This window comes from Monopterus albus, unplaced genomic scaffold, assembly GCF_001952655.1.
Source record: "Monopterus albus unplaced genomic scaffold, M_albus_1.0 scaffold328.1, whole genome shotgun sequence".
NCBI lineage: Eukaryota > Metazoa > Chordata > Actinopteri > Synbranchiformes > Synbranchidae > Monopterus > Monopterus albus.
In genome coordinates, this window is record NW_018128208.1 from 817,716 (window position 1) to 838,332 (window position 20,617).

Below are 20,617 nucleotides of genomic sequence, written 5' to 3' on the forward strand. Positions count from 1 at the left end.
TATTGATTTTCTAACAATCTCCTTTGCCTTCCTGCAGTGTTCAGGTGTCAAAGTATAAGGGTCAGGGAAAAAAATATATGTACACAGCGTCTTTCATAAAACTAGAACACAACTTCAAGGAAGAGAGCTACTGTAGAAGATAATATCCTCTATCCCTCACCCTTGGTGCTTAAGGCCTATAGACATACACACACACACACACACACACATTTGTACAGTGATGCACACAAGTGCTATCAAGTGGAATAGGCTCCACATCACACGCCTCTAACTGTGTCACTCCAGTTCACATCAGTTGTTGCCACAGGATACTTTGGTGTAGCTGCTTGCTGTGTATTTGTCCTTGTTTGGTTGCTCAGTAAGTGACCTCACCTCTTTAAAAGTGCACCCTGGGATAGATCATCAGGATGGAGAAATAGCATTTACTGTATACATTTTATCTCTTCCGGAGTCAATCCAATGGATTCAATGAGAGGCTTTCTTCAGAAACAAAAGATGACTGATACAGATGGTGACTTTGGCAGAGTATTTCAATTAATATATTTTTAGCAATTATTAAAATTTCCAGAGAGAAACAATCTGTTTGTTATAAGAGAGGTTTGTAAAGTAAAGATTAGAGAGTGAGCCTCATGCAAGATTTTAGCTTTTAGCTTTCTTATTTCTCTCTGTGAGACTTGTTCTTATCAGGGTCAGGTTCAGCAAAACCACTTAACTGCAAATTGCTTGTCTGAACCTGATGAAAGCCACCAGTTCATGAGCAAGCATGCTGTCACAGCCCAGCTCGTAGGGTTGTGTGCAGTACAGTAATCGAAATATCAGATGTGCCAGTAGCCACTTTCCACCAACATTAGTCTCTAATACCAGCAACAGACCTGGCAGAACACTGCTGGAACCAGCAGGGGTTGCCACAGTACATTTCAGGTATGTTATCATTGGCATCATCAGCATCCCATGTTGGTATATAAGGCTAGTTGTTTCACTCCATGTTCAGGCAGCATCTCAGTGACAAAAATGTCGTTTGAGAGTTGTTCAAAATACAAAAAACAGCTCTCTTAAACAACTTCTATGTTCCACCTAAGACAAATCCCACCCACTGTCTGTAATACTGTATATTTATATTACTTTATATTACATTACAAAATACAGTCTCTCCTATTTGTGCTCATGAGGTTTTTACGTGTGTCAGAGGATTATTTAGTTTACAGAAATTAGCCTATGCTAAAACTTCTGCTGTGAGTAGTGAAGCCAAAGACAATTTTCTGCACTGTGGAAATGAAGGTTTCTAACTAATTATGTGCTCAGTGGGTTTTGTCATGAGAGCAGCCTGAGTCTGTGAAGACAGATTCAACAAGCTCAAGCAGTGGATTTAATTATTTCCGCAAAGGAATCACGTTAATGCCACAAGTCCCAGCCACACAATCTCAAAATTACTATATTACAGGATTATTTTACAGAATATCTTAAGGCAAATTAAAGCCGTTGCCATTTTTCTGAGATGGAGCCAGTTATTGTGCAAGACAAAGTTTGAGCTGTTGCTATGATACAACAATGCACAGTTGTTGCTAAAGGACTAAAGGAAACAACGTGGTGGCAGATCAGTGAATCACTATTAAAGAATCTGATTTCTCATAGATGCCGTTGTATGTTTCACTAGTTACTATGTTCTTGAGCTCGAAATTGCTGACCTTGTTGTACAGTAACAGAACCTGTTTATGCAGTCAGCTGAAGCTGTTTGCATAAACTGGGAGGTGGAGAGCACAGACAGTAGAAGCAGCTGCAGGTGCTGTTGCTGTTACAGCCATCTCATCTGAGTTTAAACGACAGAAAAATGCTAAATGTAAATGAGCAGGCTCTTGCATCTCTGTATAATTCAGTCAGTTGAGTACTTCACATGGCAGTCTCTTTAATTGTCATGTGTGAATGATTTAGTGAGGTGTGATTGTGAAGAAGCGGTGAGGAAAGTGCTCATTGCAGCCAAAAATCCTCTCAGGAAGAAAAGAACATTCCCCCAGTCATTTATATCTGTCGGTTTTGTAATAGCCAGCCCTCTACCACATCTCCAATTATTTCCTTTTCATTTTACTGACAGATTTGATATGTGATAGATAATATTATGTACTAATATGCAGAGACATACTGTAGCTCTACCATGTATGGTATTCTCAGTATACTGCAATATAATAACCCCTTCTTGCTATAATTATAGTTTTATTATAGAACTGGGGTCACAGTGGATCTTATCTTACCACCAGGAGTCCTTCTAAGTGGTGCTAAATGTTCCTAAGTGAGAGTTTCCTCTTACATAAAAGCTTTTCATAAGGCTGCTACAGCAAGTGCAGCTCTCGGTTAGGAAATGAGGGAGCGCCCAACTGTGCATCCAGTGCAAGACATCTCGACAGCTACTGCAGTTTGGTATGCATATTCATGGTCTCCACTAGTGATGCTGCTTTTGGTGAGCCTTAGCATTTTGTTTTGTGCATCCATCAGTTCAGTCCTGAATCCACATGTTTCTGATTTTCTCTGCTTTTCTTTTTGCGCCAACCTCGGATCAAAGCATCAGCTTTGCACACAAATAAAGCCCCGTGTTTCAGACTATTTGGCAGATTTCCTTGAGGTTTTCTGAGTACATTTCTGCTCATATGGATGCAGTTTGAGTGCATGTTATGAACCTCATCATCTTTTCCCTGGTGCAAATATGGCATCCTCACATTCACACTTTTAGCCCCACTTCTGCTAAAACCATGAATATGTTTTTTGTTTCATCCAACACTTTAGACTTTATTTTCAAGAGGAGTGGTCACCCAGTGATGGAACATACAGTACAATATATTTTTGTGTAACTATCCAGGTATCCAGCAAACCATCGAGCAAGAAGAAGGGCAGAACAGGTCATCAGCTGACCTGAGGATACGTAAAACACAGGTACAGTTCAGGAGGGACAGCAGCCGAGTCAACAGCTGTGTCCCAGTTGCATACTGCCTACAGCTGTATTCAATACTGTGTGTATTTACTGTTTTTTGTAGTTAATATTTTAAAAATCTAGGTACTTTACCATTGTGCCCAGGTGCAAGTGACATAATATGTGTCCTTATAGACGTCAGCCCAGCTGGGACACAGCTACACCTGTATATTTACATATACAGTGTAGAGTATATTATGCTGTTCATTTACTGAAATTACTGAGTAATTTAGTGTCTCCTGCTGGCGCTGAGCAGGTTGAAGTGACATGTTTTGTTGTTTCTCAGCACTCTACACTGTCCCGCAAGTTTGTTGAGGTGATGTCAGAATACAACACCACCCAGTCGGACTACAGGGAGCGCTGCAAGGGACGCATTCAGAGACAGCTGGAGATTAGTAAGTAGACCTGGGAGACACGTTCACACTGCATGGATCTAAAATATCAGCATCTATTTTCAGGGAGTGTATCCTTTTTGTTTCATTTCAGAGCTTTCAAACATTGATTTTTGCATCTTGGTCACTTGTTAAATTAAAACGAAGGAATTAACAGTGTTGTGAAAGAGGGAACACAGTCAAACCTGGAGAACAGTCATGCTAATCTTTATGCATGTTGTGTTGTGCCTGAGATGCCACATTGGTTGTCTTTCACCGTATCACACTACAGGGGATACACTCATTTTCACTTTGATGTCCAAGCTTCGTCAGATCTTATATGATGTAGTCTAATTCTGCTTTCAGGGAGTGGACTCATACTCCTGGCCAATAGTATGACCTTGATGTGGTGAGGTGCGCTGTAATTGTTACTGCACACAAATTGTAGCTTTCAATCAAGGATCACAGGATCATTTCTATCATGATTGCATTACTCAGTCCTGAACAATAATGAGGACAAAAAAGTCATATTTCCCCATAGGTCTTTTATCTTCTTCTAAGTATCATCCTCTTCATCTTCATCCTCCCTTTGTTGTCAGATGTTAGTTTCACTCTAAAGGCTAAAACATATAGTCTGTACCCACAGTCTCAACTAGTGTTTAAATATTCAGAACCATTTTACATTTACATTTTATCTACAGCACTGCTCTGTGTCATAAAATTGTCTGAATGCTCTTGTGCAAGTGTGAGGATTGTGCAGATGTGCCACTACTGCTGTACATCTACACACTTACTGTATACTAAGACTAGTTCCTGTCAGAATTATTAGCACACAAACTACTGCAACATTATCTTGAAAATTCAGTCAGTGAAATTTGTGGGGTGAACGGCGCCATGGTCACAGGAGCAGGTCAGCAGCCACTTTCCACACTGTCTTGATTTAAAGTAATGCTTCTGTCTGATAAATTGTTTTTATTTTCCATAACAGTTACCATAAGTGAATAGTCCTCCATTAACATTCACTCTTCTGCATTAATATGCAGTTTAATTTTTAAAACCACATGCAATACACACATGAATTTATTAAGGTTATTATTTACATCTACATTCATCTTATTCACTCTCTGTTACATTTATTATTAATGAAAATAATAAAAAAACAATCCTTTATTTGTGTTTTTATAGAACAAAATTCAGTTTCTCTCATCCATATTTTATTTTGAAATAGTCTGCTGCAGTTTACCAAAACAGCCGCTCCCATGCTGCAGCCACTTTCCAAAACACATACATCACCAACACCCACACCTATATGCGTGCACATGCCAGATCTGAGCTCCACTCAGTGGTGTTACACTGTTTGTGTAATATGATTTGACAGGTATCGGCTACAGGCCCCAAGATCCTGGACCAGGCAACGGACACAGCATCCTGGCAGGCTGCGCCGTGCCAGCTGCCCCCAACACGCATCTTGATAGATTCACTTTACACACACACATGCACATACACACACGTGTATACAAAGAAGAGCACTATGACTCACTTTATATCAGAGCAGGGTTAGTCATGGTTCAGGGCTGGCTTAGATGTAATTTCCTCTGGTCATCTGTCAGTTTAGAGTGGACTCATGCAGCCAGGTCTGTATTTGTGAGCTCCACCAATATAACTAAACTAAATGTGGTCTGGTCAGAAGAGCGCCAGTTACTCGCTGTACTTTCTGGGGTTATTCAAAGGACTAATGCAACCGCACCCGCGCGCACCCGAGCCATCTGCGGCGCCAGCTCCCTCGATGGCAACTTGGGGGTTCAGTGTCTTGACCAAGGACACTGACATGTGGACTGCAGGCACCGTGATTCAAACCTCCGGTTGGTAAACTACTGCTCTACCCACTGAACCACAGTCACTCCACATACTGTATATCGGCTGAAGCCTCAACTGATACTACCTGAAAGGATTAGACACACAGGGAGAGTACAGAGATGGACTGAAGAAGGAAAATTATGGGAATAACGCATAAAGAGATGCAATTTTTGGTTTTGAGGGAAGCAAGTCTCCAGTTTCTGGTGGTCTCCAGTAAAACATTTCTCTTACTTTCTCTCTGTTATGATTTAAGTCAGTTTAACGTCTTCAGGGTAAAATGGCAAGAGAAGTGTTTCTTTTGTGCCAACCCCTTTGACTTGTTTGTGTGTGTGAACTGTATCACACACAGCGGCAAACCTAGTCTGGTGTGTCCGATTGAGTATTGATGTATCCTCTGCTGCTGCTTTTCCTCTTTCCTGTTCAGCCTCAAACATGTTGGATACAGACATAAAAGGAACAGGAAAGCAACACTGTGACATACTGTAAACATGTCGTTGTCAAGACAACACTAGTTTTTGCTTCTATTTGTATGGCCAACAGTGCCCCCAAGTTCATATACAGAATATCTGCATCAACCCTTCACCAAACTGACTTTTGTACAGCATGTCCTTTTGTATTTAATCTGTATAAAGGAAATGGTTTCCGTAGTTCCCAGCAGCAACATAAAGATACTGCTCACAGTTCTGCCACATCTTTGGCATATCTAGACAAAATACGGTTTTCCTAAATGAAGTAAATCTACTACAGACTAGCTTTGGAGACACAGTGGTCTCCTCGAAGTGGCCCAGTCAGAGCTCAGACCTCAACCCAATATAGATGCTCATGGCTGAGCTGAAGCTGTTCTGTAGGAAGAATGGTCCAAAATTCCTCCTGAACATTGTGCAGGTCTAGTCCACAGATACAGGAAGCACTTGGTTGAGGTTATTGCTGCCAAAGATGGTTCAACCACTTATTAAAACATTGTTGCCATTACTTTTATCATCTTAGAAATATTGTGTTTGTTGATATTTGTGACTTTGGTGAAGATAGATCACATTTCATGACCAATTTATGTAGAAAACCAGTTTCAAAGTCTTGAAAGAAACCACCCTCAGCTGTGACGTCATGGTGTGCACACACAGCCTGGATTACACTTTGGCAAAAACTAGATTTTCAGCCACTTTGAAGTTGCTCTTCATTAGTAAATGGAGTCCAGAGGCATCCAGAAGAAACTTCTTCTACTTCCAATAAAATTTTTTGTATCCTTTTTTAAAATTCTTGAACCATCTGACCATAATTAGACTTTTCTTATTGTTGATATATTTAATCAATTCATTACTAGTCACCAATATTTAGATTAAAACAGGCAAACCAACAGTAATTAGTTTAAAGGAATAGTTCAACATTTTGGTAATACACTTTTTCTTAAAAAGAGTGATATGAGAAAATCACTAGTACTCAAAACCACTTAACTAACACTCATGTCATTTAAATATGACGCCAGAGCCAGAGTATGACCAGCTTAGCCTACCACATAAACTGGAAACACGGAGAGACATCTAGCCTGGTTCTCTTGAGTCGTGACAAAACCAGCACCTCTGTAGCAGACTAATGAACACATTGTATCTGGTTGTTTTTAAATTCCTACTTTTGCACACAAAAAAATGTGATTTTATGGTATGGTGACCAGCAGAGACTCCAAAATGTTACTTGTCCATCCAGATAATTAGTCCATGACATCCTCGTAAAACTCCATGATGTGTTTCAGCTTTCATACAGGGTAAACAAATGAGAAATGGCATGTTAATAATTTAAGTTTATTATTAAGGTGGCAGAATATCACACATTAATTTTGTTCCTTAAGCAGACAGACAAGCCCAGCAGGATGGAGGGGATGTCGGTCAAATTGACGCAGGGCCTCTTTGACATTTCATTAGTTCTCTTTTGGCTGGTGAAGACACACTCAAAATGCCAGGGAAAAAGACAGAGGTGTACAGCACACACACAGTCATTCTGGATTACTGGCCTGTGTGTGCAGAGAGCTGTACATGCTTTTCTCATTCCTGTGCAGGTGAAACTGCAAAAAGCAAAAGCACAAACTTTGCCTTCCTGTTTTGCGCCGCATGCATGAACATTTTTGTGGTTTTCACTCCTTGGGGATCTCACTTCATTTGTGTTACATAACAATGGAAATGACATAATATTGTTACTGGTAGCAACATAGTATGAATGATTTAATAGCCCATAAACACTACGGGTGAAGTGAGACTTCTTAGCTTCATGTTAGGCTTCTCAGGGTTTGGGTCTCCATGGCAACAAATAAGAGCCTCCCTCAGAGCCGTCAGGGCTTTAAAAAAGCCAGTGAGGAGTGTGTGCATGTGTGTCCAAGTGCATGTGTGTAGGAAGCAAGATTAGAGTAGGGTAGCACCAGAGTGCCTTCGTTTTTTTGTTTTTCTTCACAATTATCTGTGACTCATTTTCGCTCCTCTCTGTCCTTCAGCTCTGACTCTGACCCTCTTTAATGCTATAGTTTTAGCCTTAATGATAGAGAGATTGTTATCATACCGGCTGGGAGATAATTGATCACAGTGATGTGGTGAATAAGGTCTCTCACTTTTCTCTGTGTGCTATCATCATCCTCTCATTTGTCAAACTGCTGCTGAACAAGAGCAGAATCTTAAGCACCGTAATGAACCAGTGAGACCACTTAACCATGGCTACTGTAAATGAAATTCTTTGGTTTGATTTGGATATGAAGTTTAGATTATGTGCATTTATATATAGACATATATGTAAGAAGAAATGCACAAAAAGAAATGGAACACAGATGGATGCATGGACACGTGTTCATGCACTGGTAAATGATAGAGAACAGTTTCGTCAGTATTGTATTCATGAAGGCAGTCACAGGCTCTGACTGCCGACCATCATCATTCACCATTACCCCACCTGCTCAGCCACCAGTACCACCCCCACACTGACCACCAGGCTTCATATTACACATAGAAATACAACAGGTCATTTATAGATGCTTTGTAACTGCCTCTAAAGTCTCCAGACACAGCTGCTGGAGAATAAAAAATGAAATCTAGCAAAGCTAGCTGTGCAGGTCCATTCAGTTATAGTAAGTGAAAAACGTGATAAGTCTTGTTGTGGGTTTTAAAGACATAGTTTGACATTTGTGGAAATGCATTTATTTGCTTTCTTGCCAAGAGTTGAATGTGGAGATCAACACTGCTCTCATGTCTGCATGGTAAATATGAAGCTACTGCCAACAGCACTTAGCGTATCTTAGCCTGCTAGCTGTCTGCCCCCACTTCTTTACACTCTGCAAATAAGCATATTTTTCAAAATGCCAAACATGATTGAGTTTTCAGCTAGACAATGTTGTGGAATCTTAAATCTCATGTATTTTAATTAGCTGTCATTTGTTGGACCAGCACTGCTGGGATTTCTGGTCCCTGAAATGCTGCTGACAAGAACCTCTTGTTGGTTACTATATAGAGTGTATACAGCGTGTATGTCTGGATAACATTTGTATTATCAGTGTAGTGTAGTGTAGCCATCGCAGCTGAGAGAAGTCAGAGTAATTGCTCAGCCTGTGTTTGTAGGGACCCATGGTGTCATCATGGGGAACAGATAGTGCTGTGCATTGTCTGTCTAGTCCCACAGAGGATTTAAAATGTGCAAAGGAAAAACTGGAGATGGTGCTGACAGAGCCTGACTGTGACTTACGCTGTCAGTGGGACAGAAATGGAGCCCGAGAGAAGCAGCTCTGCAGGCAAAATCAGTGCTCCTACACAAGGATATTAATGTAGGTGTAGGGGGAATGTACAGTATATGAAGTAGGACAACTCTGTTGGGGAAATAAAGACTAATGAGGAGCAAACACATCAGCAAGATGAAGCAGGAAGATGTGCTGTCGCGCAGGCAGGGCGCAGATAGAGAGATAGGAAGTTTGTTGGGGAGAGCTACAGTACTGAGGCAACTTAATACGCCACTGAATAAGAAGGTGAAGGCCATATTTTTCCTTTGATCTTTATAATATATCTAAGATAACTACACAACCAAGGATTATTAGGCCTGCTTAGTTAGAAGACTTTACCCAGTAACATTCAGATTAGCTGGGAGTAAAACTTTAGGTTGTTGCTCGGCTTGTATTCCAGGCCCAGGTTGGTTTAGACTGATCAGTAACTGTTACAAAATTTCTCTTGTGAAATAGATAATCAGCCTGAATTATGACACAAATGAGTTTTCTGTTGCATTCACAGCTGCTCACACATGTAACAATAAAATGTGTTATAGACAGTGGAGGCAAATGAACAAAGAGAAAAGATCATGTGGAAAAGAGAGGAGCACAGGTCTTCTTTTAATAAGTCCTCAGACACACAGGAGGGGTCTTCTTTTAATAAGTTTTTAATAAGTCCTCAGACACACAGGAGGAAGGAGTGGGACGACTATTTTTCCCTGGGTAAGATTTATTGGTGTTTCCTAATGTGGTCTTGACCCACTGAGGTTTGGAGAGACTTGTAAATTCAACAGCAACACCTACAACTCATAATTCCTGGGTTTAATCCTAATAGTAAGACAGTGTAAGTCTCTTAACACCTACCATGAGCCCATTTAACAGTTTTAGATGTTTATGAGTGTGTGTCTGTGCATGTCCTTTTAGCTGGGAGAAACACAACAAATGAGGAGCTGGAGAGCATGTTGGAGAGTGACAACCCAGCTATCTTTACCTCGGGGGTAAGCAATACAACAAATGCTACATGAATGCACACAAAGCATGGTTTCAATCCAGTGCACTAATTTATTCTACACATCTCTAAGTATTTCCTTCTGTTATACCATGTTAGATCATTATGGACAACATCACGCAGCAAGCTATGAATGAGATCGAGACACGGCACAACGAGATTATCAAGCTGGAAAACAGCATCAGGGAGCTTCATGACATGTTCATGGACATGGCCATGCTGGTGGAGAGCCAGGTGAAAACACAGATCCTCTCTCTCTATAGCTACAGCGATAATGGTTTAGGGCTGAGCACAAAGCACATGACAAACAAACCCTCATTTTTAAATTGGCAGTCCGTCTACCAACATAGACAAGAGAGAGTTAAAAACACAGTTTCTGGATTCAGAGCCATAGCTAATGCAGAGGTTCAATAACACACTGTTTACAGTAGTAGAATCATAACCGGCTGAGCGTGCTAGCCTGCTGCAGCAGCCTTGCTGCTCCTCCCTGTCATGAAAATGACTCCTCTTCAGATAGACAAAAACTGGCAATCATTTAATTTACATACAAGTTGCAGAGTGTACTAGTATAAATAAGGCCTATTGCTGCCAGCAGAGTTGGAAGGGGGTACTGTTTTCAGCTCCATTTGGTTGTCTGTTTACAAAATATCTTAGTAAATTTAGACAGAATTTGGGGGACAGTTGATTGGAATTTGGTGATTAGATGTATTTGGGATTTCTGCCATTACACAAGTTTTTTGAACTAGCTATCATGCTGCGTTCATGAGCTGAAAGGAGAATGTGACATCTGGGACTTCTGCGTTGGCAACTAAACAGCACTGATTTTTTTGTCAGGGCATTAAATTGTAAACAAACCTTAATTTACTCCACAATTTGAGAATTGCATATATTCAAATGTAAGTATGTCATGTCCTTTTGTTAGAGAATGTTACTCTTTTACATAGATGTAGCTTAGTGCACAATGAGAACCTGCATCATCCAGGGACCAGTGAACATACTTGCACTGATAGAATGGGATTTCTTAAGTATACAACCTCTTCAAAGCCACATATGCAGATTAATCTGTGTTCTGTATCGGCCTGCAGCCTGCATATGTGACTGTCTGCATGAATGTGTGGGCTGAACCCCCACAGAGTATAACTGTTTCCCTCATTAGTCTGAACACATGCATAAGAAAATATGCTGAATGACAAATATGGAAGCAAATTGTTGCATGTAAGTGATTTGAATTACAATGACAGCACAATGCAATAGCAGGCTTTCCTTCACAGGCTTTTGGCGTGGGGGTGGGAGTTGGTATTGTGTGTGTGTTTGTGTTCATACTCGTATTCTCCTGTCATGGATTTGAATGCTCAAATTGTAAATATTTAATTTAACTAACTCTTCCTTTATTAACTGAGTGCCACATAATTTAAGATTATGCCTGAGTTCATTTGGTTTTGCCTTTCTCAGCTGTGCTCTCTCTCTTCTCTCCAATTCCCTCTGTTGTTTTTTTCACCACAACAATGACTCTAAGTTCTAAAGAGCAGAAGCACTGTTTTCCTTCTAATACAGCAAGGTAATTTACCTCCAGTTCTTCATTTTCACTATTTTTACATTTAAATCGTTGCTGCAGTGCATGCCTGATGACGTCTATACTGTACATAGGTTTACTAGAATATTCACTCAAATGCAAAAGGATTAGAGCTACAGTAAATATGCAGGTTCACTTCTGCTCTAGACTCTTATAAACTACAGTGTCAGTAAGAAGGAACATATGGATGATTAAATAAAGAAAGAGAAGAGTAAAAATCAAATAGTATCTTTTTTCAAAGCCTTCACAGTACAATACAATACATTCTCTAAGATGCTGTATGTATAATGCTGTATTATGTATCTGGTATTAAACTCAAACTAGGCATCATATACAGTACGTATATCCATAGACAGATAGATTCCTGCTCTACCCACCACTACAATTGCTCCTTCTCTTATTCTGTGCAGGGTGAGCTGGTGAACAATATTGAGCATAGTGTGCTGGAGGCTCAGGAATATGTGGAACAGGCAAAGGAGAGCATCCCAAAATGCAAGAAGTTCAAAAAGATGAGCAGACGGGTGAGATGCAAGTAGCACACAGTTTACAAACTGACTCTCACATCGCTGTTTTCCTCTTTCTTTGCTCCTTGCTGCTTCCTTTTCTACCCTTCTCTATCACCCATTATTCTGTCCCGTTCCCTCACCACCTCTCCATCTGAATCCACTCCTCCTCCTGCCTACACATCTGCCTCCCTCTTTCTTCTTCCTGTCTGCATGTCTCCACACCTCCTCTCTAACTAACCTCTCCTAGGGGGAAATGATAGACCGCATAGAGTACAATGTGGAGCACTCAGTAGACTATGTGGAGAGGGCAGTATCAGACACTAAGAAGGCGGTTAAATACCAGAGTAAAGCCCGGAGGGTGAGTCACATAGCCAACAAAACAGTGCATGTGCACAAACATGCTATGAATACAGATAATTCTAGAAGCACTGCATGAACTGTACATGGTGTAGTGCTGTGACTGTCATCAACATGTATGCATGCTCACCTGTCATGTATTCTGCATGTGGAAGATGTGTGTCATGAGTATACTCAACATATTCTACAGCAGTGATTCCCAAAGGGTTCATGTTTTACAGACTGACAGGAGGCAAATCTTTTTGTTGTAGTAAACCACAGTACACCGGCCTTGGTCAGCTGTAACATCTGAACCCCACCTTCCTCTGAAAGTTTATGAACTCTAGTTAGCAACAGTGCTGGGAAGTTGAATAAGTAAATAGTAGGATAAATGATGGAAATGAAATGTTTAGCTTGGTTAATCAAATGCAAAAGGAAATGCAAACTTGCATTTCTTTGAAGACCCACACACAGTGAGGTGCAGACCAGGCTGAGCTTGATTGCAAATCCATTAAAAATCCATTAAAAATTCCACACACCCAAATCTTCAAAAAGTCTTCTTGTGTTTAATGTTTTGTTTTAATGCACAAAGCAGCACAAAGGGAACAAAAAGCACACAGGTTTTGGCTGTTCCCTCTTCAGTGTGCAAAAATCCATTCCAATTAAAGTGTGTTGCACAGCTCTTCTCCATTATATCAATAATGGGTGGAGGTGATGAAAGGATTCAAAGTGACTGAGAACATCTGGTCTACAGTTCCTAAAGAGGGTTATTCACTGGGTTCCTTGGGTTTATCTCTCTGTGATAAACCAAGGCTTGAGAAAGTGACTGTGTCCTTCCTTCAGTTAACAACCTGCACCACAGTGGAGCAACTCTGCCACCTCTTGGTTAATATTTATAATAGCACTCAAAGGTGGAGGAATTTCACATGCCAATCAACCCCAATTCACCACAAGGATCATCTACATGATTAATTCCCAACTTATCTCAGACAATGCAACAACAATGGTTCTTTCTTTCTCTTCCTCTCTTTTCCCTCTTTTTTTGTCTGTTATTCATTCATTCTTTTGTACATCTCCTGAATCATTATCTGACACTTTGCCCTCCTTGTCTTCCATCTTATGTCCCCCATCCAGAAGATGATCCTGATAGGAGGTTGTATTGCCATATGTCTGACCATCCTCATTATTTGCCTCGCAGCTGGACTCAGTTAGGACTCTAAGAAATCCCCCAATAGCAGACAGGGCAAAATGTGTCCTATCAGGGCCGTACGACAGCCAAAGAGTCACACTACTAACTGTTCATCTCTTAATCAAAATGCACTGATTATTGAGCTCTATAACATACAGTTAGTGGCTGCTCATGTACGTTACATACGTTACAGGTCTCATAGCAGTCCAGTATCTCTCTGTGCACATTAATATTGTACACTTACTTTTAGGTGCATTTTAATGTTGGCTTTTCATGAAGTAGTCAGCCAAGGACCTTGATGACCTGCTTGTGCTTTGTGGCTGTTTGTGAGTTGATTCAAATAACCTTTGTCATGCAAACAACATCAGGGTCTGATTCAGCTGTACAGTAAAGTACTGATGAATCGGTGAGAACCCTGATGTTGTTTGTAGCATTAAAGGAATAGTTCAACATTTGGGAAATATGAAAAAATTAATAAAAGCTGATGTGTGAAAAGATCACACTAGTGACAATCCTCCAGGAAGTCACTTTGCCCAACTATGAACTAGTCCAGCATGTAAACCCCATGCATGTGGTATAAGTACTGGATATCGTACTCCAACATGCGGCCTACTCACTTGGATAAAAATTGTTCACCAAGTGCATAAACCTAAAAAGCATCAAGATTTGTTTTGGATGATGTCACATAAAAATAACTTTAGTAGACTCTGGGACTGTTTTCCAACATTTCATCTTCATGGGTTAAAAAATCATCATACAAAGAGAAATAGCTGTTTGCAGTTGTGGTGTTGTATCAACAGATTTACAGATGCTGATTTAACGTTGGTCTAAGGGGAGAATGCTTTTTGGGCTGGACACTTTGCTGCAGCGAGACAAATTGGCCACGAGGTTGAGTGGTGCGGCCGTAGCCAGCTCTCAAAAAATTCGCTGTAAAAACACACAGCATTGTTTTTACACTTAGGTTTTTCCACAGATTAAATAAGATGCAGCGTTTTAATTAGTGAACTTTAGAGGTGCTGAGAATCCGACTTTGTTACCGTTGGACAGAGCCAGGCTTCTCCCCCCTACTTTCACTCCTGCTTTGTTTGTGCAAGCTAACCAGCTGCTGGCTTCAGCTTCTTGATTAGCAGACATGAGAGTGGTGCTGAGCCTGTCATCTAATTCAACAAATAACTGTAATTCCCAAATTTTTGAACTATTTCTTTAGGAACTGATGGAGACTGTTGATTCCAGAGGCTTTAAATGTTGCAGATTAGCAGTTTATGAATGCATGTGGAGGAATGCATGCTAAAAAGATGTGTTTCACAAGTCACGTTTACTTTAAAGTCACTGCGTGGATTTTTTTTTTTTTTACATAAAAATGTAGTTATTCAAGTGAACATCAGTGAGGTCTATGTATTGCTTCCATCCATAGTCTGGTTGCAGTATAAGTCATAAACCCTGCCCCTCCATGTTAGTAGATGGGACACGAGCCAAAATAAAAAGTACAAGTCAAATACATTTTTCACAAAGGTGATTTCTGTCATTGTAGGTAGATATTATTCCACTGCTTTATGTACAAGCGGTTGACTTTCTGATAAGTTGATAAGCTGATAAGTTATTTGATGATATAAAAAGGGGTGTATGTTGGATGATTTGACAGCTTTGATTTGCAGCCTGATACGGTGGCTCCACCTCTGGCTGCTACTGTGCAGAATGTGTTTGCAAAATGCATCACAAAAGCGAGATGGCCGCCCCGTATTCACAGTATTTTGCCTTCACTTTTTATACTAGAAGGACGTGGTGACACGTCATCCATCTTTATATGTAGTTTGTGCTTTCACCTTATTTCCAGAGGTGGCTATGTGCATTTCTGCCTGCCACGTTGTCTCTTTGATACAACCACCAGATGGCACCAAAACGTTAGGATTTCTTTATTGTACACATGGTGGCTTTAGAAGATTGTGGCATGTGTGGTTATACTGCATGTTTAATGTGGTGAATGAAACAAAACAGAACAAAATGCAGGAACCAAAGATTTATGGTTTCACAACTAGAGTATGTGGGAAAAACATCTAAACCGCAGTCACACTCCAACACCACCACCATCTTTGTCTAAACTGCACTGCATCCTGCTCTTCTTCTAAACTGCATTTTGTTCAGATTTTTTATAAATATTGTAACATGTGTTAGACAAAGTACAAGTCATGTTTCTAACATGTTCTTCTGTGCTCTCCCTTTGCTGCTGTGGATGACTTGTTAACACTATACAGAAGAAAATCATGATTCTTATATGCTGTGTGGTTCTGGCAATTGTCATTGCTTCCATTGTTGGGGGAACGCTGGCCTAAACCTCAGCCACAGTCACACAGAGAGACACACAAATACACACTTAGAAACACACAGCAGAGCAAAAACACAACAGTATTTTCAGTTTCCTGTTTTCATGAATGCAATCTACCACGTGTTTTGGCCGAGGTCCGTTACATACTGTAGGATACATTTGACACAGGGCCAGAGGTGTTTTCGCATGAGTTGCTATTTTGTAAATGTGTGGTGCTGCAAAATGTTTATCTGAGTGTTGTCAACCATATGATGTTTCCAATGAAGAAGTTACTAAATGGTATTTAACACTATACTGATACATTCCAACTTCCAATATGTCATTAATTCAGTTGCAATGTCTATTTTGTGTTGTACAGGCCACTGCAGTGTTTTCAAAGGCACGTTATTGCTGACCTCTATTTATTTAAAGGTGCATTAACTAAGATTTTACACACTGTTTGATAAATAATATTAACAAATTAAGAGCAAAAACCAGGGTTAACATCAGTTTGGCTTTTTGAGATGGAAAGCGTTAAAAGCAGCCAAAGGACAAATTTAATTCAGCTGTGGCATCCTTCCTTCTGGATGCATTGGCATCTAAAACTAACATATTTGTTTTGGTACAATGAGTGACTTAGCATGGCTGCAATTTTACCTTTGTGTTGAATATGATTTTTATTTGAGAGAAATTCAAACTTTTTGTTATGTTAGTGTTTTGTTAGTCCCGTTTGGAAATGTCTCATCAACCTTGTCATATTGTGCCACTGCAATGCTGCCTTAGAGACGGAACTCGTTAGTCAGCTAACGGTAGCTTCAGACAGGCGGCTGCTTTTTGTAAAGTTTGTCACAACCAGGCAGCCGTAGTTTACGTTGTCACTTAGAAACAAGTCGTTAGTTGTCTCTGAAATTCACTAAACCTGCTAGCAGCTGAAAACAAATTAGTTAATGCATCTTTAAATGCTTATTTACTTGATCTTTTCTTGTCTTTTTACTTATATTTCTCTCTCTCTGATGTCCTATCTCCCTTCAAAAAGCCTGCATGGTTTACAGTAGTTCACTGTAAAGTGGTGTTTTGTATATTGCACAAGAGAAAGAACACAACTGATTCCTGATATTTTGCTTGTAGAATCGTCACACTGCCAAACGTTTTCTAATGTCAGTCTTGTAGTTTGCAAAAGCAATGCTACTGTACTTAATCTCATCTTACCAGCTGTGCAGCTTTTTAAGTGTTGCGTATGAGTGAGTGCATGCATGTGTGTTCACTTGTAGCTACACGTTTGGACGTGCTGAGCACGAGTCGCGGATGAGAACGCGAGTGCTTGTTTCCAGCCACCTGTGTCTTTGTTTAGTATAAAGCGTAAACTGGTGTAAAGCTCTCTAACACTGCCAGTATGTTCAAATAAGCTGTTAAAATGGAGGCTAGTCTGGTTGGATTGATCATTCTGGTCTGTAAGTGGTAAACCCTTGTTGTTTTATGTTCTTTTTATACACCCCAAGCTTTAAACAGATCATATCCTTCTTTAAACTTATCGGTTTAATTTCATGAGTGAACCAGAGGAGACAATGAAAGCGACAGCATGAACTCAAAGTAGCCCTGTAACAGACTCATATCAGTTTTCTGAGGACACATCAGGCGTGCACAGACGTGTTACCATGTTGCCTACTGACAGTAACTTGTTTCCTTTGTTGTCATATTGTGATTACATGGTTTTGTTTCTCTAATTTGAGTTGGTGTTTTGTTTTGTTTTTCCAATTAAAGTTTGTCTGAAAAATCACATTCAGACTTTGTGCTTTGCTTTGCTTACATGCGTTCACAGGGACAGGATGTCTCTTTGATTCCATTAAAGTTGGGTCTTATTCTCATAACTGTGGCCTTTCCCGCTTTTGGTCATAATAGCTTTGCACTCACCACTGTTATTTTAATGGTCCAGGAAAAGTGACTTTTCAACATTATTGTCTATTGAGTATAAAACAACAAAAGTCCAGTACAAATGTTTCTAATATTATTTTACTTGTACTCTCAAAAGTAAAAATACTTCTTATGTAAAACAATTGCTTTGATATACTTTGTAGCTACTATATTTAAATTGAATTTTTGGTAACACTTTACAATAAGGGTACTTAATGCAGTAATGAGCATTAACTAATAGGTAACTAATGCTTTTTTAATCATTTACTAATGTTTTTCATGTTAATTAAAGTATTAACTCATACATTATTTAATAGTTTTTAATGACACTGCTAACATTAGTTGATACAACAATAAGCATTAAATAACTTAAATGTCTCTTGCTAAACTAATGCTAGTAAATAGTCGATAAAGATATTAACATGTATTTCATGAAGTTAGCTGTAGCGGTAGTTCTCCAGGACCTGACTTACCCACCCCTGCTGTTTACTGTAAGCATTACTTACTCATAATTACGCATTTATGCTCTTTAAAAGTGTGCCACAGTGGTGACTAGCCATTAATTAACCATTTGTTAATGCTCTTTGTGACCCTGTAAAGTCTAAAACATGTATTTATTAAGGAACACTTCATAAATGCATATAAGTGCTAAAAAAAAATATTTTTTAACCATAATTAACCAGGTCCTACTGCTGTCAGAATAAGTAGTGGAACAATAAACCTAGATGTCGGTCATACTGAAACATTTCTGAAACACCTCTGAAATAGCATCTTCTGGAGTTCGTTGCAGTTATTCTCCCAAACACCTAATAAAAAGGGAACACATGGGTGTAAATTAAAAGAACTGAGCAAAAAAAGAAGTGAAAAGAGTAGTGAACAAAGGATATGATGAAGAAATTTAGAATCCTGTATACTGCCACAGTCCTTAGCAGACACAAACTCTCCTGCATGGTTCAGCCAACATTACACTGGACTGATATAGTGTATACACACACATACACAGCAGGATACTGTGTTCTTAATAAAATAGAGGAAGCATTTAAAGGTACTAGTGTCATACTTTAGCAAAAGGCTGAAACCTGTCAAAGCACAATAGCATGAACAAGCTGTCTTTCTCAAACGCCAATATAGCCACCCTCTCAGCAGACTCTGGTTCATGTTGTTCAACTTGTTCCTGGTGTAAAGTGCTTTCTGCAGTAACAAAGTACTCAACACATACAAACCTGGTAGTGTGGCATGCGCTGGCTCACCACTGGTGAACCAAAGGTTCCACTCTTGGGGGTATTGTTCAAAAGAAGCCATGATGCCGCGGAGGTTGGGGAGCTTATTCAGCTCTGTGATGTTATTCCAGCTGGAGTCTGCCAGTCAGCTCGTACAGGGGTTGTCCATCTGATCTTTTTTATCAAGTACCTAAAAACACACCCATCAATTAATCAGTAATCATCAGTAAGAAACTATCCTTCCATCAGTGGGTGTTTCTCAAGTCTCTTATATGATCAGTCCTGTGTCCTCAGTCAACCTGGGAGTCTTTTTGGTCTGAGGACATTCCAGGCCTATTATATTGGCTCAAAGGAGCAAGACATGAGGAGGCTGCTGGAGGAACTTTGAGGGAGGATACATGGAACCATCATCAGAAATCAGTTAGTGATGGAAGACGGGAGGAAAGGACATCTCATGTTGTTAAAGGTAATGTCAGCAATTCTAAGTCATTGCACATTTTGTCATATTCAGCTAAAGTTTCCTTGCATTTCCCTGCCTGACCTTTCAGTTTGTGGGCTCCACAACCCCCAGGTGGATGTGTGCTGTGCTTGCTCGGTAACCAGTGAAAAAAGGATCAGTCAACCCGGCAAATATCAGCCATTCAGCACAAGGTGGCAATCTTGCTCATGCACGGCGTAGTGTGTTTGTGCATTAGAGAGGGGGTTCGGTTTGGCTCGGAAAACTCACAACACTGCTGCAGCCAAAAGGGGGGATCGCTGAAAAAGTATGAGCTCCATCACTTCTGCTTACAGCCTATACAACTAAACAGAAAGACAGAAGCACTAAATGAATGAATGGACTGTAATGCTAATCAGGGTAAGTCGGAAATGTGCTATGTGCTGCTTTCCAAAAATGGAGAGAGTTTGAGGATTTAAAAGGTATGTGGATAGACACAGAGGTTGCTGGACAGGTTGGTAAATTGTTTGCTCTGTGCCACTGAAAATCGTTATGGTCAGTATGATGTTGTTCGTTTAGGTAGGCTAATCTATGTGGCAATGTTTTAAAGCAAATACATAACATTAAGTTCACTGGGGAGGAAAACACTGCCAGACTGCCTACTTAGAATGAACAAGAATGACAAATAAAACACAAACACAGAGATTCACATAAATCAGAAATTAAAGTTTAAATAGCCTTTTTTTTTAAATAAGTCATGTGATTTCTTGAATCTTGAATATTTAGAAAAATGCTTTTTGGAAATTTTTGAACACCTGCATTCAATCAGCAGCTGAAAGTGTTAAACTCACTCTTTTTGGAATACAAATTACAATTTGAAATAGAAACAAGACTGTGAGCCTTCTAAACAATGTGAGCTTCATTTAAGCACTATTTATAAAACAACTTCTAGGGGGATTTCCTGACAAAAGAATACTGTCTGATTTAAAAGACTAAACGTGGACTGTTGTAGTATTAAGATGAGATGTGATGATCAGCTCCCCAGTGAACTTAATGTTATGTATTTGCTTTAAAACATTACCACCAAAATTATATATATCTTATTATATTACTGTTACCTTATAGACTCAAGAATACATCCAATACACATTTTGTGTGATTTTGTGGCCACATTTCTCCCCATCTTTTCCCTCAACACATTCCGTTTTCTTTTCCACTTCT

At 39.7% G+C, this 20,617-nt stretch overlaps 1 protein-coding gene across 3 annotated transcripts in view; it reads left to right on the forward strand.

The window, feature by feature from the left end:
- LOC109974346 (syntaxin-1A) overlaps positions 1–16,924 on the forward strand; it is a 58,544-nt gene extending 41,620 nt beyond the window's left edge. Inside the window, exons 5-11 of one of the 3 annotated variants that reach the window (XR_002276953.1) lie at positions 2,849–2,922; positions 3,246–3,354; positions 9,839–9,912; positions 10,023–10,157; positions 11,478–11,481; positions 11,907–12,017; positions 13,473–15,772. Coding sequence is in view for 2 of the 3 variants with exons in the window: in XM_020624507.1 (XP_020480163.1) it covers positions 2,849–2,922; positions 3,246–3,354; positions 9,839–9,912; positions 10,023–10,157; positions 12,250–12,360; positions 15,780–15,857 (581 nt within the window). In the remaining variant the exon portion in view is untranslated. The other 2 variants (XM_020624508.1, XM_020624507.1) reach the window with 2 other exon arrangements.
- The last annotated feature ends 3,693 nt before the right edge of the window (positions 16,925–20,617 follow it).